Source organism: Alexandromys fortis, unplaced genomic scaffold (assembly GCF_014885135.2).
Source record: "Alexandromys fortis isolate MF-2015 unplaced genomic scaffold, M_Fortis_MF-2015_v1.1 scaffold_204, whole genome shotgun sequence".
Classification (NCBI taxonomy): domain Eukaryota; kingdom Metazoa; phylum Chordata; class Mammalia; order Rodentia; family Cricetidae; genus Alexandromys; species Alexandromys fortis.
This window is the reverse complement of record NW_026068116.1, coordinates 633,659-660,601: the sequence shown is the minus strand read 5'-3', so window position 1 is coordinate 660,601 and position 26,943 is coordinate 633,659. Positions and strand designations below refer to the sequence as shown.

Here is a 26,943-nt window from a genome sequence, read left to right as displayed (position 1 = left end):
AGCCACCATAAGAGCCACCAGCTTTAAAACCAGACTCACTATTTTCTCAAATTAGTGAGAGTCCTGTCACTTAAGAGAACACCAGCATTTAAATTTTGGGTCAAAATAACAGGATCAAGTTCTTAAGAAACACTACTACAGATTAAACATGAGGACATTAGTTTGAAGAAGCTGCATTTCAGTCGTGATTCTGAAAGTACCTTCTGACGACCTACCTCTCCATGATTGAAGAAGAAGCATAGCACTGTGACCAGGCCTCCCAATCGGCTGCCACTGCAAAAGAGGATAAGAAAATGGAACTCCATGCCAGAAATGTAGGTCAATCCTGAAATAAAACCTCACAATACAGTACCACGATGACCTTCCGCCGCCAGACGGCTTTGGCCACAAAAGCCCTTTCCTGTGCTGATTCATAAAACAGCTCATTTCTTCCAAACTATCACTAGCTCAAAGTAGAGAATACATTTTTTAAAACAACTTGTCAGTTGAGTGAAGAGATGCACATCTGTGATTCCAACACTTAATACAGGCAGAAGGATCAGGAGCTCAAGGCCAGACTTAGTTACTTAGTTTAAGGCCAGAGTATGAGATCCTGGCTCAGGAAAACAAAAACAACAACTCAATTGTCACCTACGAAATGTGCACCCTCGGGGACGGGAGGGGGAAGAAAGAAAGAAAACACTGGAGGAAATCATTTAAGAAAGTTAAAGAACAGCTTTGCACGCATCTCTCCTCCAAACCCACCATTCTCTATAAGCAAACAATCCTGGTGTGAGCCTATCGTTCACATCTGACATTTGTTCTTTTTCTACCTTACCATGGAGATTATTCATAATCAGTACTAGTTACCAAAGGCACCTTCTACACCAACGTGAGATACCGCATAGTCCCAGAGTACTGCAATTTCTTCATCTATTCTTTAATGGAGTGCAGGGTCTTTTCAGTCCCTTGTTAGGCACCATGTTCATAATCTGGGAATGCACATACTGGCACTTCTCTTATGCTGGGACAGACTGAGGTGTGAACCACGCTGGTGAGCACTGCTCCACTTCTCCCCAGTCAGCGCTCAGACTCTTCTCAAAGCCCACCCTTCAGACAGGTGAAACTCTCACAAGCTCTAACTTTGATTGTTACTGCCCCCATTTGTACGGAAGACCACTGTCCTGCTTCAGTGTGATTTTCACAGTTCCCTTCTGGAACTGCCTGTAAATGCCCTGTGTGTTCATCTATGACTATGACTGCAGGCCTCTCCACTTAGAGACTGTGGTGACCAAGTATTTGGTTGTCATATGTCACAAATTAATTTGATAATTTACAGGGTATTCAGCTAGAACTTTAAAAATACCATGTATTTAAAAAATCCTATTTCTTCTCTATTGCATGCCTAGTCTGGGAAGGTTTTTCCAATTTCAAAATTTCATAGATAGCCACCTAAAATTTCTTCTAGTACCATGCACTTCCATTTAGATCTTTCATCCGGAGAGCTCTAATCTCTCCTCTTTAAAATCACCACTCATGCTAAAACACCAAGCAAGTAAAACTCCCTGTCTCAGAGAAATGCAACCCAGCCTTTCTCATACAGTAATTTCATACAATGCTTGAATCTTTTCCAGTCTAGTTAACTGATTTAATTCTGCAGTCCTTTTCTATCACATGGCACCATTTCCATCCTGTAAAATTCTGGTTATTTTAATACATCTTAGGAAAGTTCCCAGCTACAGCCACACAGAGACTGATTTAGGTGATTCTCTGTACATAAAACAATCTAACAGGCCCCTTTTCAAAGAAATGTTGTTTGTCATCAAAATGGCACTGAATTTACTTACAACTTGTGATATATATACACACATACACACATATAAAGCAGTCCATAGTATATACACATATACATATATACATTTATTATAAAACAGTCCATAACAAGTTATACACAAATTGAGTGCCAGTAATTCAGTAAATTCGGCATCATCACAATTCAGTATGTAAATTCAGTAAGCCAAGTGCATATAAATACACATGCATATGTAAATACACATGTATATATACATATATGTTATATATATGTATGTATATGTGTGAATGTATGTGTATGTGTGTGCAGTACTTATTCTGCCTGATCCATCAGTGAATATGTCACTCCCCATTTATTCAATTCTAATTATATTACTTCAAAGAAAATTTTATAAGCCAACAATATAATAGTCAGGTACTAATGTTAATCCTCCTATAAATACAGAGAATGTGTGGAAATCAAGCCATGGTGGTTGTTTTCACACTTTCAGAATTGTGACAGGTCACATAAGCCAAGGAACACATGCCAGAGATTTGAAGTAGATAGTCAAAATGCTCAATTTTATAAAAATATACAGCATTCTGACTAAACAAAGAATGTGTTATTTCTTACGTCCCTAGAGCAATGAGCCTAGAGACAACTCATTCTCTGATTATAGTCAAAAACATAAGACAAAAAAAAATTAAGACCTTAATATAAAATTCCTTTTTTTAAGACTTCCCTTGAGCAAAATAGAACCCAAACTAAACTTTTCTGACTTTAGTTTTCCTTAAAGAAGAGTAGAGGTCGCTGGAAAGCTGGAAGAGCACAAGGAAGGAGTGCAAAGCTGAGCGAATCCCGGGCTGGAGCGGCCTTAGCTGCCCTGCTCACTCAGCCACCACCGGCCTGTGAGGCTCCGTGACTAGACAGTCTCCAAAGGACACGAACGGCACAGGGTCCAGTCTGGCACCACCTGTCTCTGTGTCTAGCTACCCAGGGAGACAGGCGTTCTGATCCACTTTGTAACTTCCAACGCTCGGAGGCAGAGTACAGCTAGCTTGTCTATAAGTGATAGTCTGAGTCGAAAACATGGTTTAATGATGTGACTTGCAGAAACTCAAAATTGTGTCCCTAACACTAAGCTACCATTCTGATCCTAGAGACTGCCACGAAAAGTTTATTTTGATAAATAGAAATGGCATTACAATCAGAATATTTAAAGCTGTTTAAATTACTCTTCATTATAGTTGATATTTCAGTTTTCATTAGTAATATAAAAACTCTTCAGTATAATATCACCAACTGTTAGGAAGCAGGAAAGCCACTACTGTGTGAATTTATAAACCATGCTAAGCTCCTGAACATTTGCCACAGGCACTCACAGACTTCATTCGTCTTGTTATGAATGGGGTCTATGCATATGCATATGCCTATATAGACTTACAGTGTGTGTCCTCATGTGTACAAATGCATATGGCTGTCAGCGGTCAACAGTGGGTATTTTCTTCTGACTCTCAGTGACCCTGGAGCATCCTCTACCTGCCTCCCCAGCACTGGGGATCACACGGGTGCCTCTGCACTACCTGATTGCTTGGCCTTTACATGGCCACCAGCGATCTGAATCAGGTCAGCATTCCAGGTAAGCTGGCATCTTACCAACTGACATCTACCTAGTCTCTTTATTTACCCTTTGAGCCTTGATGATCTTAGAAAATTAAGGAGGGGCATTAACGCTTAAAATTTAAAAATTCTTCCTAGCTCTGAAATTTAGCAATTGTATAATAGTTCTTACTCTTTAATTGTAACAATTGGAATCAATTATCAGAATTTAATGGGTTTTGTTAATCAGAAACTGCAGTAGTACAGAGGAAGAGGATGGAACATAAAATATAACATTTGAAGAGGAAAAAGCACATCAGGGTTTTTTAGACTATAGTAAATAACACTTGAAATGAGTTTTCCTCCATCCAGGTCTAGTAAGGTGGTCCTTGGACTTCCCACAGGGCAGGGAACCCTGATTGCTCTTTGGGCTGGTGAGGGAGGGGGACTTGATTGGGGGAGGGGGAGGGAATTGGGAGGCGGTGGTGGGGAAGAGATAGAAATCTTTAATAAATAAATAAATATAAATTTTAAAAAAGATAAAAGAAAAGAAAAGAGTTTTCCTATGTAAATGCTTAATAAATGAGAAAGAGAAAACTGTGAAAGTTGAATGGAGAATTTTCAGTCTCAAGTTTGGGGACGAAGGCTCTGACACTTTGCTGGCCTAGTGAAGAATCCACAGGACGGGCCTGGCTCAGAGTTGAGGACCTGCTCCCTACAGCTGTGGGACTGAATGGTGCAATACAGAAAGAGAAGACGGTGAGAGGGCTCCATGGGTGAATGCTCTAGCCACTCAAGCCAGGTAATCCAGGCACAGGCCCCTGAACGTACACAAAGGAGGAAGCACAGAAACAACTCATGGTTTCTTCCACCCAGGCAGCAAGGCCCAGGCCCAGACATCTATGTCACGCACACACATGTGCGCAATAATAATGTCTTTAGAAGAAAAAACAAGGGAAGGAAACAACAACTAAGTATGTTAAAACAATGAATGTCCCGGCTTGGCCCTGTGCTTACATAACAACTAGCTAACGCCTTTAATTTAACTGTCTGCTGGCACCTAAACAAACCTCCCTCTCCCCTGGTAAATGTACTTAGTACTAGAACAGCCTTGCCCATGGCAGACTCACAGATGGCACCTGAGGATGAACAAACACAAACAGCACAGATTCAAAAGGCTCTTGGTAGTCACAGGCTTTGCAAACTTGCTGTAGAACATGTCACTGTTGTCCTTAATCTTGCCCAGACATAGAGGGCAATTCATTGTCACAGCTTGTAGTCAGGAGTCTCTGAACTCATACAGGCCTCCCCACTGTGCATTCCACAGCCGCTAACCAGAGTACTCCACCTCTCTGCCTCACAGCCTCTTCCCAGGGGCTTTCTCCTGATGCCACTAGAACGGCAATGTCTTTGTGTATTTGTTTCCCTGAAGACTCTCCCCAGCTCCACGGTCCACACACTTCCCTCATAGCAAGCACACACACTAGACCAGCCTGCCATCCTCTTTTGCTCAAGATCTCCTTCTCCCATGCCTGTCTCCTTTCTCTAAACATTGTGAACTGCCTCAGGCCACCACCGTCCATACAGCTCAGCATAGTCAACTGTAGCCGCCACTGTCCACACAACACTTCACTGCTGTTCTACTTCTCTCTCAACTTCCAATCCAAACATGAGAGCGAGATTTGGCCCCTGCTCCACCTCCAGACCCCTTCCCTCTTCTTCCTGACCTGAGATCTGTGGTCCAGCTACCATGTCAAGGGAAATGACCACACAAACTGCAGTATGCAGAACAATGTGGCGAGGGGCAAGGTCGATGGAGGAGCTGGGTGACGGGTGAACTGAGGCTCTGGTGCTGGAGTGACTGGAGTGACGTGATGCACAGGGAAAGTGAGGAACTGGGATGCTGATGAAAGGAACAGGATCCCTGGTGTGATCACCCAGGCAAATGCAAACCCAGCCCCGCCCCTTGGGGAGCTGGCAGAGGCAAAGTGGCCACCCATGCACACATGGCAGGCAGTACCCCCCCCCCCGCCTACTCCTGCTCTCTTCTTTCTGTGGAGGAGTTTCTCTGAGGTAGCAGGTGTGTCTCTATCTCTGTCTCTGTCTATCTCTGTCTCTGTCTCTCTGTTTCTCTCTCTTTCCCTCTTCTCTCTCCCCTCTCCCCTCTCTCCCCTCCCTTCGCAAAAAACTTCCCATGTAAGTTCTGCCTGCTGGTGTGTTTGTCCCCAGCCACGGGATTCGCAGTCTCACGTTGCACCATATAATATTACACTAGGTCCACCTGGATTGTCCCAGAAGTCAGGTGTGCTCTTCAGTGTGAAAAAGTGTCATTTGCTAAGGCAGTGAAGACATACAAAGGAAAGGATTTGAAAAAAAAAATGCTAGTGTTTTCTAACAACAGCACTCACCGTCTTATGCATACCAAAGAGCAGTAGTATCTTTAAATATTCATATACAACTGCTAAACCAAATGGGTTGGTTTAAAGATGTGACAGCAGGCCAAGTTACTAGAACATTCAGAAAAGTATGTAACTGGCCAAGTTTCAGACGATATGATACATAACCTATTTAAGACACATTTTACCAAGTCCTGCCTGGAAAAGCTAGAAATGCCTGCTTGAAGGTAAGGTAAGAATTAGAAATTATCACATAAAACTGTGGAAGCAAGATGGGTATAAACATATTCTCATGAGAAATTTAAGTTTTCCTTAAAATAGGTAAGAATTGGTGGAAAAATAAGAAACAGATAATAAAAGAAGTATTTTCTTCTATCACAGGGCCATAAAAGAAGAGTTTTGATCCATACCTGGGGTCGTGGGAGATTGCAATTCATTTCAGAGACAAAGGGGGACACAGGCAAATCAAATGGGGGGACAACATATGGATGGTTTATTTGGGCCCTTGGGCCTTCCATAACACATCTAGAAATAAAACCACCTTTTAAAAGTTTCTCTGCTCCCAAGAGAGTTGCTCTGCCCTTCAGTGGCAGAGGAAGATGACAGAAGGGCACAAGATGCGCACACTGTGCTATGACTGGCAGAACTCACATCCCAAAGAAAAGGCATCTTTCTGATGACTAATTCTGTCTACAAAAGCGAAGACGCAATGGAGAGTTGAGCAGACAGAAGGAAGATGACTACTCCCTAAGAGGAGGAAAGCATCAGGGACAGATCAGAGTGGCCAAGGGGACCCTGGTCAGCAGATATGAAATGGACATGAACAGAAATGGATGAAAAAAGACTGTCAGTTCTCACTAAGCTAGCTCAGCACAAGACATGAAGGCAAAAGAGGAACAGGAGAGCTCTGGTGCCAGTGTGCAGCCACTCAGCCCTCATGTGTCATTGTTCCCTGTAGTGGGCTGCAGCATGTAGGTATCACTTCCACAGGCCAAGTTAACAGAACATTCAGGAGGAAATGGTCAAAAATGCAAAAGTTCCTTCTTTCCCCTATCTCTCTAATGTAGAGGCTACTGTGCCAATAAGGGAAAAGCTACAGACAAAAGGAGTCTGAATCTCCTCTACAGAGAGCTTTGACTCTGTAGTCATGATTACTCATGAGATTAATCTCAAAGTCTGACTCCCTTATAAAACGTCATCTTTTCAGGTTCTAAAAACTATCAAATTCTAAAATATAACTGTTAATCTATGAATAACCACACTCTGGAGTCACTTTCAGTGTAAAAATACAAACTATAACTCAAGGGGTAACTAGACATAAGAAACAGAACACACAGAGAGAGAAGGAGAGACAGATAGACAGACAGACAAAGACTGAGACAGAGAGAGAAGAAAATTCAAACCCAGAATCTTTAAAAAGTTGAAGTTTTACTAAGAACAGAAAGCATGATAGATAAAATCAGGGAGGAAAAACAACCCTTAAAATTCAATTTAAAAATTCTAATATCCAAATGATTGGACTTTGAGAAAAATAGACAAACAATGAGTAAGAAAGTCATCTTTGAAATAATACCACTAGATAAAGTCTTCATCCAAACTGAAAACAGCATTTGTCTGAGATGCAGAGCTCAGAGCTCCCACAGACAGAATGAAGTGTCATCTGCTACAGTAAGACTTTCTGAACAATAAAGATAGAAAAGAAGATGTAAGGGGGACATAGGAGGGGGGTAGAGGCAACAGAAAGAACTGATGGCAGGTATCCCTGCTGTGAGGCAATCTCCTGCAAGATAAGACCTCCATCCTGGAAGGAAGCTTCCTCCTGTGGGGAATTCTTTAAATCCAGAAAGTAAACAACTGATGAACTTCAGGAAGTCCCTGAAACTGATCAGATTTATCAGGTCTCTGCCTCTCCAAACATATATAAATGTAAGAACTGCTGAGAAACAAGCTGAGCTCCCCCAAAAAGGCAGTTCAGATAAGCTGCCTAGAAACACAGACCAGCTGAGCTACCTGGACAGGTTACTCTCCAACATGATGAGCTGCCTGCAGGCTGGACAATGTGCTCCAAGTTCCTAGCTTTGTGAGCTGTCACCTGTGCTTGGTGATACTGCTATCTCTGACTCATTCTGTTCCTGTAAGTACCCCTCACCCATATTCCTGTAAGTAACAACATTAACACTCCCTGATTTACCGCATTGCATTTTGTGGGTATCTTTATGATAGTCTGTCAGTTCCTCATCCAGGGTGAGTAGACAGATGATTGTTCACACCTACTCAGAAACAGTCTCACCAACAGTGAGGCCTAGAAGACAGCAAAACAAGCCTTCAATGTCTAATGAAGAACAGAATTCTATAACAAGACAAACAGCAACAGAGTAAAATAAGTGTTCAAATCTGCAAGATATATGTATTTTAAAATGATCTCTAGGTTTTCTTAATGTTTTAGAACTACCTGAGAATGTGATTCTCCAAAATAAAGGAAAACAAGGAAGAGGCCACTACAGAATTCCAAGTGAAGATAGACAGTGAAATGTTCAGGATAGATGCCCAGGGAGCAGCCATGTGGGCAGCCTAGAGAAGGTCCATCTAGACCAAGGCAGAAGAAGGGCTCCAGAAGAGAAACACAAGAGGTGAATGGGGCGAGGGGGCTGAAATAAAAGTACAATATATGAACTTAGAGTTCAGTTGAAAACTGAAGGTCTAATCAGAAGATGGAAAACCAGGGAAAGCAAATTAATAAACTTACTTATAAAATGAATTCCAATTTTTATGTCATTCCAAGGTACTACATTATACATTTATGCAAATGTTCCAAAATAAGAAACTCCAAATCTGAAATCTTTCTAGTCAGTCAGTGAGTCTCAATGTGTGATTACTCTAGTGCCAGCTAAGCATCCGTCAGCATCAGGTTCTTAACAGGTACACTGTTTGTGTGCCAGTTAATATTTGTCATGCAAATGACTATGAGAAACAAAACCATAAAAATGCCCCAGAGGGTATTAAAACAGATATTCCTATTTATAACCAGTACCCCAAAAATAGCAATGTTGGGTTAATTTTGGCTTAAAAAGCATTAGGAGAGAAACTATCCCTAAAACAGATGGAGGCAAAACACAAACTGCCATATCATCTAAAACTAAGGAGTCATGTGTTGGGTGACAAAGAGAGCAAACCCAGAGCAGGTACAGTCACAAGAGACCTGTGAAGCCACAGAAACCCTGCACACCGTAGTGTCCTTAACCTGCAGGCAATGACCACTGGAAAATACGTATTTCCGATGGTCTTAGGAACCCCTAATCATATTTTATTGCCACTGCTACTTCAAAACTGCAGTTTTACCACTGAGCAGGATGTCAGTCTTTAAGACCATGGGGAGTGTGCGTTTTCCGATATCATGACCCACATGTTGAGGGTCATGACTGCTGGCAGACAGCATGTCACCTTTTCCTCCAAGTTTTCTTGTAGTTTAAAAGTCAATATAGTGACTCTAAGAAGAAGAAACCAATGAGAAAAAACTGCTCAAATGATTATAAAATTCCCTGTATGGTAGTGTGGAAACAGTGCACGATGAGATGCTGACAGGTGGCAGAGCTGAGGACAGTCAAGTGGAAACAGAAGGGTGCGCACAAGTCTTAACATAAGAATGCCAAAGTCCTGGGGCTGCGGACACTTTAGAAAACGAACTATGGGGGGGGGGGAGAGAGAGAGAGAGAGAGAGAGATCAGAAAGTAGGGATACTTCTAAGTAGCATTTGTCTTTGAAGTACTTTAGGTAAAACTTTTTAAAAATTAAGTACCACTCTCCTTGAAAATGAAATAAAAAGTTATTTTTCCTTTATTACTGAGAATGTATAAATAATAAATTAAGCTACAGATGATTTAATTTCTGCAAAAAGAACATGCACACTCTGAAGTCCTGTCTGCATTCAAATCCCAACATGGCAACCGAAGAGCACTCAGGAAATCTTAGAAAAATTGCCTACTGTTATCTAAACCTCAGCTTCATGGAAAGACCCTGCTCACCTGCCTCCTAGAGGCACCGCAGGCCTAAGTGAGTTTCCCACCACAAACAGCCTATACACAGGGTATTAGATGGGTTTCTTCAAAATGAAAATAGTCTTCAGTAAAGATCAGATAGAATGGGAACCAATGTAGAGCAGATGTCACTGGGAAAATCCTTCCTACAGTAGTAAATTCTAGTAAGGCTTACATGATAAAGAACAATCCATTTCCACATGCCTTTTCTGTGTGGCAAGCATGAACTAGCCACTCTGCCATGGGTGGAACCTCTAGAGCTGTGAACAGAAACAAAGGTCTTTGCTGCAAACTTTGGTTTGTTGCAGTGATGGAAAGCTGACGCAAATGTCCTGTCCGGTTACAGAGCATCTAAGGTCTCAGCTTCAGTTACACAGAACCCTATCATGTAATCTTAGTCTATGGAGGAGGAGACAGGTGGATTCCCAGGGCTTGAAAGTCAGCTAGCCTAGCCCACTTGGGGAGTTCCAGGACAGCAAGAGACCTAGTCTCAAAATTTTGGCAGTGCCTAAGAAATGACACCCAACATTCTCCTCTAAGCTCCACACACATGCACTCACACTAGTGAAATCTAACATTTTCCTCTACGCTCCACACACATGCACTCACACTAGTGAAATCTAACATTTTCCTCTATGCTCCACACACATGCACTCACACTAGTGAAATCTAACATTTTCCTCTAAGCTCCACACACATGTACTCACACTAGTGAAATAGATAAACAGAGACTCATATTGTAATATGTTATGAATATAAAAGGGAAAGGCAACACAGATCTTCAAACACTGCCATGATTTCAGGTGCAGGAACACTGACAGTGAAGACAGGCAGACAGTAAATAGCTGTGCGGAGTACACTCCTGCTTTAACACTAGCAAAGCAAAGGCCATTCTTATCATTTGATCGTGATGCTTTCTAATATTTATGAAAATGATGCATATTACATATCTCATGTTTATGAATCCTAGCACTGACCACATATGCCCACTCTATTTAAGTCTCTAAAACTATCTGAAATGTGACTGCCATATCAACAGTAAGATCAGATAACTAAGAAATCCTATTATAACCATAAATAGACATTTTAGAAACACTATTAAAATTGAGCAATAAGCTATCAATAATTATTAGCTAAAAACTTTTTATTATGATATGCATTGTAAATATATATTAAAATATTCTTACCTTAAGTATGTGCCATAGATGAAGAATAATGCCATCATTAGTCCATTTAACATAAAAATTACAGCAACATAAAAGCAAGCAGGATCTCCCAATCCTTTAAAAATAAACAAAACATATGCTCTAGCCACAAATTATGTTATGAGTCTAGCAATTCACATTAAACTGTGCTTACTGTGAAACGCTTGCCAGATAAACGGTTTCCTTGGTTGCCATATGAAAACAGGACATGAACGCAGACTAGTGATGAGAACAGTATTACAGATACGCTGGTCTGAAAGCAGGGCTGTAAACCTGCTGAAACACCTTTTAAGGAGGTGCAGGGACTTGGGCTGGACCTGCAGTAGAGTAAGGCAAGAGCAACACCACTGCTTCTGGAAAGCCACCTCAGCAGCCACAGCAGACCAGCTGGAAGGAAGCTACCTTGGGAAGAGCATAGCAACTTTGTGGCAAGCACCTTGCTATAAAAAAAAGCTCAAAGTCTAGCCTGGCAGTGGTGGCTCACGCCTTTAATCCCAGCACCTAGGAGGCAGAGGTAGGCGAATCTCTGAGTGTTTGAAGCCAGCCTGATCTACAAAAACTAGTTCCAGGACAGGCTCTAAAGAAACCCTATCTTGAAAAAAAGAATACAAAGTCCATGGAAATGTGGCATGTAACACATCCTAGGTGACACTTGAACCACCCTGCTCAAGGCCAAAATGTGACGAAAGAAGCTTCGGGTTCAGTCCACTTCTTCCAGCCATGCGATAATCCTGTCACCATGGAAGCACAGCAGCCTGCCCAAATCTGTGGTCTGAAGAAGCCAGGCGTTACCATAACAGGGCTGTTATTTGCAGACACTGAGGTGAAAGTCTATCACGTCCCGACAGACAAGGGGCAGCATGACAAAGGAGCTCACCCTCGCAGCTTTCAATTGGACTGAGGCCTTCTCCTCGGGTAACTGTCCAGCATATCTTGGTTTGAATTCCAATCAAATCCATTATTTTGGTATAAATCCGGTACCAGCTGGCTAAGATTACCTTTTTAAAGAAAATAAATACGTCATAAGAAATAATTTTCATTACTAAAATGTGTTTTAGAGATTTTCATAATTGTCAAACTTTCTTTTCACGCCTCAGCTGTTTGACTCCCTCTATATCTAGACAGAGGAGGCTCGACCTCTCCCACACAGACATCACTACACAAGTCTTCAACTGGTGACGCACAGGGAAAAAAACTAAAATAAGAAATTTGCAAGATTTATATTTTTAGAAAAATATAAAATTCTACCCAAGGAACATAAAAGACGTGTGTGTGTGTGTCTGATTTTTCAAGATGTAAATCCACATCTCAAATTAGTTCATAAAGATAAAACAATCCTTCCAAAAGTCTCAACAGCTAAAATTGTCCTGGAAAAGTGAAAGAACGAATAGAGGAGAGCGTCCTACCGACTCTACAGGTCCATCATGGAAACGACCGAACAGGCTGACACTGGCAGAAGCTCAGCAAAATGGACCAATGTAAGAGTGGAGGTGGTGGACACCAGCTCATCTGCCTTCCAGGCAGCTGCACTCCCAGCTCCAGCAGCTCCCCAGATGGTTGGCAGCTGACAGCTGTCAACTCTAAGGAATTGCTCTGGGCTGAAGAAAGTAATGGACTCAAGGTCACACGAGCATCCCATAACAGGCTCATCAGCAGAAGTGATACCTGGGCCTTTGCCACAGGAAGCCTAACCATATAAAGCTATCCCAGCCCAGAGATCCCAGGAGGTTTACTGGAGCTTTTGATGGGACTCAATTGCAGCTCAACCCCTTTTTATATCTCCTTCTGCTCCAACCTGGCTGAGGTGGGAACCCAAGGGCACCCTCTGATACCTTGCTGTAAGGAAATCTCCAGTTCAAAGTCCACTTTCAGGACCTCAAATAAGGCTAACTGGCCATCAAATCCAGACAAAAATGATGGTGCTGTGGGACAATGGTCTGTACCCTGTCACTTGTATTGTTTTTAATAAAATGCTGATTGGCCAGTAGCCAGGCAGGAAGTAGAGGCGTGGCAATGAGAATTATGGGAAAAGGAAAGTTTCAGTCTACAGTCATGACCCAAATGCAGAGGACGCAAAATGTGGCTGCCTCGCCGAAAAAGGTGCCAAGTCACGTGGCTAACACAGATAATAATTATGGACTAATGTAAGTTATAAGAGTTAATAAGAAGACTGAGATACTAGGCCAATTAGTTTATAATTAATGTAGACCTCTGTGTGATTTCTTTGGGACCTAACGGCTGCGGGAACCTGGCAGGACAGAAAACTCAGTCAACATGATAGTCATCTATATGTACACTAAGTTTGTATATAAAAAGCTACTTGAAATCAGTGGAAAGAAGATGGGTCTCTCATCAGTGTTAAGTTACACAGAAGACCAGTGTGTAAAAAAATTCTTATTCTACAAACCCTCAACACAAATTACAAATAAGTTAAAAATATAAAAATAACTATAAAGAATAAATATTTTACATGCATGTTTAAAATTCATAAGTTAAAAGATTCATGGGCATAAAATGAAGCATAGAAAAGTATCTATAGCTAAAAAGAAAATATTTATTAGTTTGTCATAATAACATCTTATGTATAAAAAAGGATCTTTAAGAAACCCAATAGAAACAGAGACAAAGAGGCATGAATAGGAATTCTTTTGTAAAATAGAGATAAGTAGCTATATAGCACTGAAATGCATACATATGCATGAATGAATAAAATACATCAAGGAGTTATAATTTCCTTGTCTATCAAAATCAGCAAGGATCCAAATCAACATTTCCAAAACTGCTGTTGGCAGGAACTCGATCTGTATAACCTATGTGGAAGGCCTTTGGGCAATATGTCCCCCAAATCATTACAATACATATTCTGCTGAACTGAAGGGCTATATCCACAAATTCAGTTTTTTTTAACAAAAAAAAAAGAATAAATGTTTTGCTGGTGGTTTCTGTCAATTTGACACAAACCTAGACATATTTTGAAAGAAAGATTCTTAATTGAGAAAATACCTCCAAAAGACCAGCCCATCAGCAAGTCTTTGGGGCATTTTCTTGATATAATGATTGATGTGTAAGGGCCCAGCCCGTGTGGGTGGTGCCACACCTGGGCAGGTCATGAGAGCAAGCCAGTAAGCAGCATTCTTCCATGGTCTCCTACTTTGGCTCTCTCAATGGACTATGGCCATTAGATAACCACATAAATCCTTTCCTCCCTAAGTTTGTTTATCATAGCAGTAGAAGCTAACAAAGGAAGATGTGTATAATTAAGATTTAGATTCATGGACATTTGCTGCAGCTTTGCTTAGAATATTCAGAAGCTGAAAAGTTAAAATGTCCGTTAAAAACTGGGCTAAAGGAGACAATAGTAGATCATGCATACAGCCACTAAAACTGACGCAATGGAAGGGTCGTGGTAGAGAGGCTGGCTATGAATATCCCCCAAAGACAAAAGGAACACTTAAAATACTGCCCACACCCTGCAATCCCATTTTTGTAAAATCTACTTGTATATAGTCACAGAAAATACTCAAGAGCAGTACTTTGTGGGAAAACACTGAACTCTGGAGGGCAGTTATTGATTACTCAATAATCAATCAAGTCACTAACCCAGAAGTGACAGACATTCTCTCAGTAGGAAAAAAAAAAAAAAAAAGACCTGCAGACCCACTAAGAACAGCTGCTGAGCAAAGAGCTAGACAGACACGGCCCGGCCATCAGGTGCCCTGATGGGACCACATGTTAAGAAGGTAAAAGGAAAAAGTGGGCTTCGCAAGACATCTTGATTTCACAAACCAAGTTGTTTCTTAGCCCAGGATCCAGAAAATGCTTAAGAAATAAGTCAAATGAAGGCAGAGGGAAGAGACACAGGACAAAAATTCACCAAACACAGACAGTTCCCTCACCTTCTAATAAAGCAATCACTATTATAGCTCCCAAAATCCAAAATTCCTCCAATAAACTCCTTCCCCATGGTGCATATTTTCTACTAAAAAGTGAAGTAAAGCTTAGTATGGTGAGTCAGAACTGAAGAGTTAGAATCATATTTAATTTCTAAGAAGCAATTTCGTAAATGAAAAATCACAACTGAGAAAAGTAACAACTTACCTCAGGATAAAGATTGAACCTTTTTAATGTATTAATAACAAGGGGGTATTCAGTAAGCTTGTCATTCATTATCATCCACACTCCACTGAAAAATGAGGGTGCTTCCACTATAGTCTTGAAGTAAGAATAATACAGCCCCTGAAAGAAGGATATGCTCCAGTTACAATCAAAGGGACAGTTATTCATCTTCTTAGATTACAAATATTTAAAATACACTGGTTTAGAAAAACTGAGCACTCAAGCAGGTAATAGCTACAATAATTTCACAGGCTTCTGGTTACTAAGAAATTCTTAGGTTCCAAAAAAGTTGCATTTTAGAAGAATTTCATCTTAATTGAAATAATTATGTGGAAAAATTGCTTCAGAAATAGCTTCCGAATTTAAATATGTATACATGTAATTTAGCATATGCCATGTATGAAAAGTCTATTGAATACATAAAATGGCATCAATCTTACTCCTCCACATTTACATTCAAAAATCCATGTGTTATTTAAAAAGACTGCACATTATGCACATTCCTATAAACAATAATTTTACAAACCATGTCCCCACCCACAGCAACTCAACAGATGAGCTGACACTGGGGAAGGGGTGGGGTGGGGTGTATTTTGAGGGTAATAGGGACATTTTGTCTGGCATGCTATTTTGAAAAGGGTTGCAATAAGAGTGAAAAAACACATGAGACAAAAAATAAGAGGCGGGGCTGAATATATAGCTCACTGGCTGGGTGCCTGCCCAGCATGCAGGAGGCTTGAAGCCCACCACTCTGGATACAACCACCGCTGGGAGTCCAGCGCTTGAGAAGAGAAGGCGGGAGGAACATCCTCATCTACAAAGTGTGAGGCAGCCAAGAATACATGAGACATCCCTCAATATAAACAAATAAAATTAAAATAAAACCCCCATGACAGTCCATGAAGTTTAGGCAAGAGTCTGAGAGGCAAGTGTAGGGGACACAGACAGGCAGAGTGCAAATGCCACCTTCTTAACAGCTTGACCAGAGCAGGAACAGCTGCCAGGCTCTGAACACAGGGAGGTGATTCCCCACTGCCCACAGCGCCTTGCATTAGTTCACACACACACACACACACACACACTTCTTCCTAAACTTCCATTTAAACTAACTTAGTATGTTAACAAGGTCTCTGTAGAGACCCGCACTGGGGACTACGATCTCCTCTGGAAATAGGACCTATAATGACATAATCAAGTTGAAGCAAAGACAAAGCAGACCAAGGTGACTCTATATACTGAACACAGCCTTAAGGCACGGAAGACAGACAAGGATGAAAGAGGCTGAAGAGGGAAGCAACAACAAGTCATGCAACCCCAGGCAGCCCAGGAAGAAGCCTGCCTGGTGCAGCTCCTTCCTCTCGTGCAGGAAGCTCAGAAAACAGATGCTCACTGCTTCTATCCCCTCCGGATGGACACTGTTGCAGCAGTGCCCGGAACCACTGCATCTACCCTGGCCTGGGAGCTTCACTTTAAGAACATACAACATTTCATATAATTACAAACAGACAACTTCAATATTTAAGGAACAAAAGTAAAGAAAAGGCATTAACTATTTAGCAAATTGAAAGAGAATACCAAATAATTCTCCTGGTCATTCTGTCTGCTAGAAAACACTGCGTTTCTGTTAATAATTACATTTCTAGTCATGAGTTTGACATTGTATCCTATTAAATAAGTAATTTGAAATTAACATTCTCATATTAAAACAAATTTAATATCAAGTAAAACAGATCAAATCCTAAATTTTAATTTGAAAATCTTAATATAAATTGATGACTCACTGTTTTGTAAATAAACAGGAAACAAACAAATAAATAAATAAATGTTTGCTAATTCTACTCACCAAAAAGGTCAAGCAGTGGCCCATGTAGTAGAAATGAGCACTAGCAGCACAGGGGTCCTGGTGTCGACACAATGTCTGGATTCTACCTGGAAAACTGGCTGTTACCAGGCCTGGATAGGAACTATGGTACAGCACCCCAAAATAAGGAATCCCTGGACACCAAGGAAACACTACTGAGGTCACTGAGGGCCAGCACGGCCAACTGCAAGAGGATGGCCAGCTCCCGACACCAAAGTTTACAAAATACATTCTAATCAGTTTACTGATTCTAACTAGAAGATGTGACAATCAAATTATTTTTATGGAAAAAAAAAGCATGGTAAATAAAAGAATTGATCATTTTCCTGTCTTTCCCCTACGAAGTAAACCTCACAAAGAAACTAAAGCCACGCTGTAGGAAAAGTCTTTACAGAGTTACAAGTCAACCGTGCAAGAAAATGTCAGTTTGTCTATTCTAATAAAAAGAGCGGGGCTGGAGAGATGGTTCAGCGGTTAAGAGCATTGCCTGCTCTTCCAAAGGTCCTGAGTTCAATTCCCAGCAACCACATGGTGGCTCACAACCATCTGTAATGAGGTCTGGTGCCCTCTTCTGGCCTTCAGGCATACACGCAGAAAGAATATTGTATACACAAGGAATAAATAAATAAATATTTTAAAAAAAAAGAGTGAACTACGGAGATGGCTGGGCTCTAGGAAGGACTCGGCAAGGACACTAAAACGTGTCAACCACCAACTGAACGTAATCCTCACAAAAAGGGAGCCACATCTTCCATTAGTTTTCAGAAAACACAGGAGACAGGAACACGGTGAGAACATGAGTCACAGTGGTCAATTCTACTGAACATACACATGTTTACTACATGTGTGTGTGTATGTGTGCATCTGTGTATGTGTGTGTGTTTGTGCATGTGTGCGTGTGTGTATATTCTGGTTCTTCAATAGATAAATGGCAAAAAAACAAAACAGAAAGAGGGATTTATAGATTATCAGATTCAGCAATACAGCAGTAAACACAAGTGCAGACAGTAAGGCCATCATCAGCTGCGGAGTGCCCATCGGCTCACTCACAGACCAGTTTACATTTGATGGTGCTAAGAAACCACTAACAGTGAAGAGTCCTGTGAGGAACCTGAATGTACTCGCACAAGAGCTAAGTGTAGCTTCCTTCAAACAGAGATGGGTAAGGAGGGATGGACGACTGTGTGGTCTGTCGTTGATGCTACACGATACAATGAGTAAGGAGAACCGTCTACTTCTTTTACTTGGGCATGGCTTTCTGAAACTTTTCACCCTAAAACGTTTGAAAATTAAATATTACAATGAAATAATATACACACAAAAAACTAACCATTTCAGTGCGGAAAGCCATCTCCCTTTCCAGTGTTGAGAGGTGAGAAAAATGCCGATCATTTTCAAAGAGGTGAGTTATGTGGCTCCTGGAAACATTAAAACAACAAAGCCAACAGTGTAAAGCTGTAAGATTACTCCAAAAGCAAAGAGGGAAGTCCTATAGATTGTAGACAGTTTGCAATAAAACTGAAAAACAATTGTATTTGTATTTGTTTTCTACCAGGTTTTAACAAGTCTACTAAAATTTCTCTCCATAAGAAAACACATTCCAATTAGATTTTAACATTAAAATGAACTATAACAATATTTTAAGTGACATACTATAAAAATATAGATCACACTGAATGTGCCATCGGGTACCATTCAGAAACTGCCTAGATCCCAAAATTCATACATCGTTCCATCCAGAAGATTAAAAACATCAATCTAACGCTGAACATACACCCAATATTAATGTTAAGTAAATTGGAGTATCAAATATAGCCTCTTTAATAATGGATATTTTTATTTAAAAAGTTTATTATTCTGATCCCGATTTATCAATTAAACTAGTCTTTCAGAGTACTGTGGTATATAAGATACATTCATCCTTATGATACAGAAATGATTCTTTTAAATACATGGGATGTAGCTTTGTTAAGTTATAAACATCTACATAATACACACCACTAAAGAAAAAATGATCTTACCAGTGCAACAGGGCTGCAAAGGAAGCTGAAAGAAGAAAGAAAGGTACATTAGTTACTATTTTAGCACAAACACCTCCTCCTTACAGATCAGCACTTCAGATGAGATCAAGCACAATCAGAGCGGGGGGTGGGGTGGGGTGGGGGGCTGTAGGAAGGCTGACCCAGGCTGAGAGTCAGGAGCGATTACTGAGGCTTCACAAGAAGCACTACAGCCTACACACCACCACCACCGGACTGGCTGAGGCTGTGACCCCAGTTTCCATTCATCTACTCACTCAGCAAGATATGTGAGGCCCTATTATTGAAAGATACTGTACAGGACCAAAAGATGGAAACAGCTACCAAAAGACCCAGGGAAACAGGATCAGTAGGTAAGGGTGCCTTAGAAAAAAAGAACACATGACTGGTGGGCCAGGATAACAAGAAAATAAATACACAAAGTATCACCACCTTTTAACTCCCCTAGTGACTGAATTTTCACAGGAAGGCCCACTCTGGTTTGTGTGTGTATGGGGGCTCCACTTTGATCTGTGTGTGTGTGTGTGTGTGTGTGTGTGTGTGTGTGTGTGTATTGGGGGTTATCTATTAGGTTATTTCTTTCCACTTAAACAAGTAGACCTTTTTTGTGTTCTCTCAGTAACTGAATTTTTCTTTAAAAGAAAAAAAAATCTGCAACTAAAAAAGAAATTCAAAGGTCAAGGAAAGGCGATTGTGGAGGACCCCGCTGCCTACCATGCTGGGTTTGAAAGCCCTCCAGTTTGGCGGGAAGTGTCCACACTGCCCACACCAAAGCTCAATCAGACACTGGGATATTACACTAACTCCTGATTCGCCAGATTCTATGCTACACTGTATCTTCATTCTCAGGGACTGGAGGTGAAACATTACAAAGCCAAGTCTCTCCTTGCTGCTAGACTCCCGAACCAAGACAGAGCCCAACTCCCCTGCAGACTGGAGTTAGAACAAAGTTCCTGAATTTACTCTAAGACTTGTTAGCAGCAGTACAGCTGGGGAGCAAGTGATTCGAAATGACTGTGCAGAACTAAGTGTGACAGGAGGGTCTGAACTAAACCCAAGTCTTGTCCTCGTAGCACAGGAGCTGAATTGAGCCTTTTGTTAGACACACACCCATATGCAACCTTTTCTCCACTCACTCCCTGGAAGTTAGCTAAGAGCCCAGCTTCAGGATTTTCTCCACATCTGTGAGCAAGGCAGCCAGGATCCTCCTGCCCTGAGTTTGCCTCAGTTTGCTGGCCCAGCCACAGGTGTGGGAAGCAAGCAGTGGGACATTTTATCCTACTGGAGCTCTCGGCAACCAAGTGTCTCCTGCCCAAGCAACTTGCCGGATGATGGATCCACATTCCAACCACAGCTCAAGAGTCCAAGGACCGATGGGACGGAGCTCGGGCAGCATGTGCTAGGTATGAGCGACCTCTTATCAAGCCGCTGCACAGTGCTGTCCCACAGATCCTACACTACACTACAGTTGGTTATATTGTTGATGGAAAGACCCAAGCACTAAAGACATACTGAGTCATACACAGGGCATGGATAGACCAAGCTGGTACTGCCCTGGAAGCTTCCTCCTCCCGGCAACTTCAGTGGTGCTGGAAGGTGCTATGCATACTACATACTCAGCAGTCTGACCCAGCTGTGACCCTGTAAGCAAGCTACAATCATTACTGCCCTGGCTAGACACACAACTAATGAAAGAGTGGCACAAATGTTAGGGGAGTAATCAATCACTTTCTGATTAGATTTAAAGCCTGATACACAAGACAAACAACTGGGCCAACAACCTGTGGTAAGCCAGGCCATAGGCCCTAGGGGGAAACATATTACTATCATTCTGCTAACTGAGCAGAGTAATAAAATGCCTCTTAAGTTATCTCTATACCCATAGATTAGTACATCTCCCAACCCTCATCAAGTAAGCTCCGTTTTACAGCAGATAATGATTGATGCCTAAACCCACAATGGTCAACATGCAGAGAAGAGGCTAGGTATGGTTCAGTCAGCTCTAAACAGAGTGTCTCTAATACATCCCCTTCCTCCAAATGTTAGGAATCATTGCCAAAGAGACATTGGACAGCCAGAGGCAGCAGATGTCTGCAGCAATGCAGTATTCCCGGCATGGCAAGGCTGCTGCCCACAGGATTCAAAGGCTGTAACTGCACACACAAGATAGTAACAAGATCCAGCCAACCAAAATCCCAGCATGGCTGCGGAAGGAGTTCATGGAGTCGCACTCCTAACTGTGGAGCTACCAGCAACTGTTACCTGCTGTGGGAAAGAGACTATCTTCTTCGGGGCCATGGCTGCCCATCCTCCAGAGACCATCCTGCACTAATGCACACCCACACAGGCAGTGCAAAACGGAGAAAGCAGTTTTTAAACAAAGCACATGAAGATGAAAAGAAAAGTTGGATGGCGGGGGGACAGAGAAAAATGGAAAGAGGGAAAATGAGAGGTGGATTTGATCAAAACATAGTATATTCATGCATGAAATTCTCAAACAAGAAAAAGTCAAAAAATTATCATGTATCATCAATAGTGAATTACCTAAATCAAAATATGTAAGAAATAAAGGGCATGTATAATTTAAAAAAAAAAAAAGAGTCTAGGGAGGGTTCTTCCTTTAGGTCCTAATGGTCCCCCAGAGACAAGGTATGTGTCAAGGCAGTTAGGGAAGGGAATCAACTGGCCCTGCCCAGGTCAGGTCCAGTGGTCAGGAGTAGAAAGGAAGCAATCCACTGGGGAGCTCCTGTATTCCAGGTTACATAAGGACTGCCTGTTTCAAAGGCCAAAAGCCAAAGTTACTGGTCTCCTCTCCATACTTTTGATCTCCACAACAACCCTGCATTTATCCTCACTCCACAGATTAAAAGCTGGGCCCTGAAGGTCTTCCCCAGAGGCATCTGGATCTCCTTCCACACAGAAGAGTCCCCTCCTTCCCATTAGTGAGCATTTGGTGAGCATATCTTGCAACAATATACACATGAAGAAATGTGTCCTAAATCCAAATTTCAACATAGTTCAGTTCAGTTTTATGAAAACATGCTCACACATTCTGGTCTCATTAACCCTCAACTGGCAAGCTGGCATTACAAGGTCAAAGGTGTTTCCTACATCCATCTAGACAAGGTTTCTGAGTCAACCTTGACAAGTTACTTATTCACCATTTCTAATACCAGCTACTTCTTACTGTTTAAGGGTCCACTCCCAAGCCTTCGCTTCTCTAGAGGCTAAAGTCATTTGTAAAGAGTCTCCATATGCTACACCATTAAGCATCCTGGGGAATGAAGCGGTTTCTGCATGAGCAGATCTAAGTACCTCTCCTGCTCCTTCAAATTCCATGACCTCCATACATGGCTCCCATGATGGGCCCATACTTTAGCAAGCTTTCTTTTGGGCCACCAACCGCTCCCAAGTCATGACATAGAGTCTTGGTATTTGTTACAAATACTCAGCCTTATCTTATGTTCTTTTCTTGCTAACTGTTTTAACTTATACTAACCTGTTTCTCCCCATCTATATTTTGCCTCAGAGCTTTTTACCTTTCTTTCATTCTGTATGCCTTACTCCGTATCTTACTGACTGGTGACTGGCTGACTGGCTGGCCCCAGGCATCTCCCTCTCATTCTTCCTCTCGTTCCTCTCCCATCCCTCTCGTTGTTCTCTTCTCTACCTATTTATTCTCTTTGCCTGCCAGCCCCACCTATCACTCTATTGCCTGCCTGGTGCCATTCAGCTTTTTTTTTTATTATTATTTTTGGTTTTCAAGACAGGGTTTCTCTGTGGCTTTGGAACCTATCCTGGAACTAGCTCTTATAGACCACGCTGGCCTTGACCAATCAGATGCCTTAGGCAGGCAAGGTGAAACATCAACATATCTTTACAGTTAAACAAAAGCAGCATAAACAAATATAATATATCTTTACATGGTTAAACAAATATAGCATAAACAAATTAACACATCTTGGCCTAGTAAGAGTAATATTCCAAAACATAAACAAATGTAATATACTTTACATAGTTAAAGTAATATTCTATAACACATACCCTTGACTATTCCCAGTCAATTCCCACCACACACCCTTCACTCTGATTGTACTGAGCAACCACCTCCTAAAATACCAAGATCTATCCTTCAAAGTCAAACCTCTCCCTCTTCCTCTTTGTGTGTGTGTGTGTGTGTGTGTGTGTGTGTGTGTGTGTGTGATGTTGTATCTTGAAAACAAAACCCAGTTTCCGGGTCCTAAGCTAACAAAACATTTCTACTCCTTAGGACCCAAATGAAGGCAAGCAGGACTTTTGGGCTATGAATGATTCCGAGACAACAGACCAAGAGCAGCACTCCAAAAACAATCAGCAAGTAGCTGGTCTTCTGGGGTAAATTTTACAAGGGCTAAGACTTAAGTCTCCAGATCAAGTGAACCAAGCACTCAAGCAGACCTAATGAAGACTACGAATGATAGAAATCTAAGAAGGCGCATCAGTGACCTTCTTAAACACAGTTTATGAAAGGAGGACCCTAGAAAGTGGGGTCAAGGCATGCACATAGCTTGTTGCATGAATGAGAAATGAGGGCATGAGTGCCCCAAGGTACTGCTGAGGAGGAAGCTTTGTTGTATACATGAGAAAACAGCCAGAGGCATCCAGAAGAGTCCACACTGAACCAGGCCAATTGAAAAGGCTGGGCGGATGAGGGAAAGAGGACAAGAAAACCAAGAGACCAAGTGAGGAACCAGGCACCAAGAGGACAAGTAGCCAAAATGGCCTAGGTTAGATAGGAATCAAAGAAACTGGGTGACACTCAAGGGCTGGAGAGGTTTGGGGTGGGAGACAGGGAATGCTAGCCAGGATGACTCTGTGATGCGGAGGGCTGAGGGCCAGAATTGACTTGATGTGTCAATAGGTACCTCAGTTAGCCATTTGTCCTGGGTTTGAGACCTAACAGTGTGGACTTACAGCAGCCAGCCAGAAGACAGATACAATAAAGTCAGATGTGACTTGGATCCAACACGACAAAAGAATTCTCATCCCAGTGCGGAGGGCATGGAACAAATAACGGCAATCCACTGACAATCTCCGAGGACTCACTTGTGACCTATGCAGTGGGTCACACAAGTGTGGAGCAATCAAAGGTAGAAGAGCTGCAGTCGTTCAGGACAGCCACCTTCTGAGGAGCAGCTTGGCTTTGAAGGAGCTGTACATTCTCCCACTGCACAGCGTGGTCCTCATTCTCTGGATGCATCATGGCGTAAGAGGGTTGGAAGGGCTGAGCTGGTTAACATAGAAAACAAGCCTGAGAAAAGCAGTCTATACAGCAGTATAGACTCATAGTGGTCCAAACCCTCATATTGCATTTGAATCTCCATAACTAGATAAAACTAGACATTTTTATTAAAATAAGATAACTAAATAAACTAAATAACAAATAAATAAATAAATAAATAAGCTAAGTAACTAAAACCAGTTAGTTTTATTAACTAGTCATATTTACATTATTAGCCCAAGAGTCTAGGAGTTTCTAATTTATACATATTTAAGTCCTTTTCTCACCACTGTGATTAAATGTATCAAGAAGCAACCTGAGGAAGGAAGCATTTATGTTTCTGCATGGTCTAGGGTGATGCCCTTCACAGTGGGGAGGTGCGACAGTGACAGTGAGCTCCTCAAGCAGCTAATTACAGGACCCATCTAGAGGTAGAGATAGCCCACTGGAACGGGCCGCTGCTGGGGCTATGAACCGCAAGGCCCATCCCTCAATGACACATTTTCCTCTAGCTAGACCCACCTCCTGAGAGAAATGCATCTCCTCAGCAATCTCCTCAGCACCACTGATGGGGAGGAAGTATTTCAACAGTAAGTTAATGGAAGACACTTCACATTCAAACAATAACACGTGACCGTGACAGACTGATCAAGGCTGGCTGTCACAGAAAGGCCGGGGCAGGTTTACTGTGAGTGCTCCGGGTCCCTTATGTCCCACATGTCTTGGAGGCCAGCAGTGATTTACTACCTGGCAGTTAGGTGGATCAGTCTCAGGCCAAAACCACACCTCCCAGCCAACATCAACATTTCATGGAGCCAGAAGAAGACACAGATGGCTCACCAACTCCCTGGCAGCCTTCACATTACGAGTGGCCTTGGAGCACAGCCATGCACTGGAGGAGCACATCGCCAGATCACAGCAATGTTGGGCCCAGCTCTTATAAGCTCTTGATTCAACAGGAACAGGACTGAAAGCCATACATTACTAACAAACCCTCGGTTGGCTCATAGAGTCCACACTTTGAGAAGTGGGACAGCTACGATGCAAACCCAGTGACGAGAACAAGGTGACAGTTCATTCAGGTAAGATGTGGAGGCCTGGAGGGAGGGTGGTGACAAAGAGGGATTGGGAACATGAAAATACAAATTCAAAAGGTAACTGAGTGTAACTGTTAAAACTTGGTGGCCACACATAAGAATTAAAAAAAAAAAAAGAATTAAAATTCCTTCCCTCTTCCTTCCCTAAGAAGAAACACTCTGAGATTTTCTAAGCCATCACTGGTCTAGCCTTGAGTCCCATTTGCAGACAACATGACTGGGATTCTAAACAGAAAAACACACAAAGTCAGATTGCATACATTTTAAATATGAATTTATGTACAAATACTAGAGTAAGCAATGCATGATTACACAGACATGTTTTAAAGGTAATGAATTCTATCTTCCTTTAAAAGTCTTAGCCTTACACAATGTGAACACAAATATTTCAAAATCAAACAGTATCCACAATGACAATTTCCATAAAGTAAGTTCTGTTCACTGGCAAAACACAATGCATTTTACTGTTTAAAAAACAAATAAATATATAACCAAATAATGTGCTTCTGAGCACACAGAAGTCAACTGTGAAATATAATAAATCCAGTAAGGAAAGTGTAGAACACAGGTCTCTTCAACACAGGAGAAGATACAAAGACAAGCACGGGCGTGTAGGCATGCATGTGTACAAACACACAAGCACACACACAAACACCCCTAAATAAATAGATCAGCCTTCTTGATCCACATAAAGAAACTTGTATGTATATGATGTTAGGGACTGACAGACCTGGAGGATCCGAGATGCCTGCCCCCTACCCCTAGGACTAGCTTTCATGATATCAAAGGAACCGTGCAAGCTTCCAAGAGAGGAAAGTGACCAATAGTCTTATTCAGCTATGGCATGTGTGGTACAATATCGATGCCATAAATGCAATAGTGGCAGAGATATCTTGGTGGCAAACAACAAATTATTAGACTTAAGCCCCACGCAACAAGAGCAAGTCCTCTGGTACTAGAAATCTAGCCGACTGCCCAGGGCTAGCAAAGTCATGGATCCTGAAGGAGAACCTACAACCATCATTTACCGTATCAACATAATCCCTAACTGTATTCTATATAGTTATTCTTTCACCCAGAGGTAAAAGTGGTCCTCACCCCTTATCAAAAAAATGCTTCCTTGCAACAGATGAAAACCACCACAGAAAATCACAGCTCATCAAATGCAGATACCAAGTGACCATGTGGCTGGGGCCCGTCGCCAACTCATACATCTACAGCACAGTTCTTTCATGGAAGCATCAGGGCTCACAGGGAGGAGGGGGCAGAAAGATTATAAATCTTTAGTAATTTTCAACAAGCTTGTTTCCTGATAAACCATTCTAATGTTAAGATAAAGAAACCCCTTGTTGAAATAGGAGCGGTAGGGCTGCGTCCCCGGCACCCGGCCGCCCGCATGGCTAGCTTATGCCTGAAATAATTACACGGAAACTGTATTCTTTCAAACACTGCCTGGCCCGGCTAGTTCCAGCTTCTTATTGGCTAGCTCTTACATATTGTTCTAACCCATTTCTAATATTCTGTGTAGCCCACGAGCTGGCTTACCAGGGAGGATCTTAACCTGC

At 41.8% G+C, this 26,943-nt stretch overlaps 1 protein-coding gene across 3 annotated transcripts in view; it reads right to left on the bottom strand.

The window, feature by feature from the left end:
- Window positions 1-26,943, bottom strand: part of Dpy19l1 (dpy-19 like C-mannosyltransferase 1) — a 92,340-nt gene that overhangs the window by 53,292 nt on the left and 12,105 nt on the right. For 2 of the 3 annotated variants that reach the window (XM_050124892.1, XM_050124891.1), the window contains exons 2-7: window positions 19,004-19,028; window positions 18,313-18,400; window positions 15,104-15,241; window positions 11,883-12,003; window positions 10,988-11,081; window positions 216-273 (exon numbers count right to left, since the gene is read on the bottom strand). In XM_050124892.1, the coding sequence (XP_049980849.1) occupies window positions 216-273; window positions 10,988-11,081; window positions 11,883-12,003; window positions 15,104-15,241; window positions 18,313-18,400; window positions 19,004-19,028 (524 nt within the window). Of the gene's footprint in view, window positions 1-215; window positions 274-10,987; window positions 11,082-11,882; window positions 12,004-15,103; window positions 15,242-18,312; window positions 18,401-19,003; window positions 19,029-24,106; window positions 24,190-26,943 lie in introns of those variants that run through there. The other variant, XM_050124893.1, reaches the window with a different exon arrangement.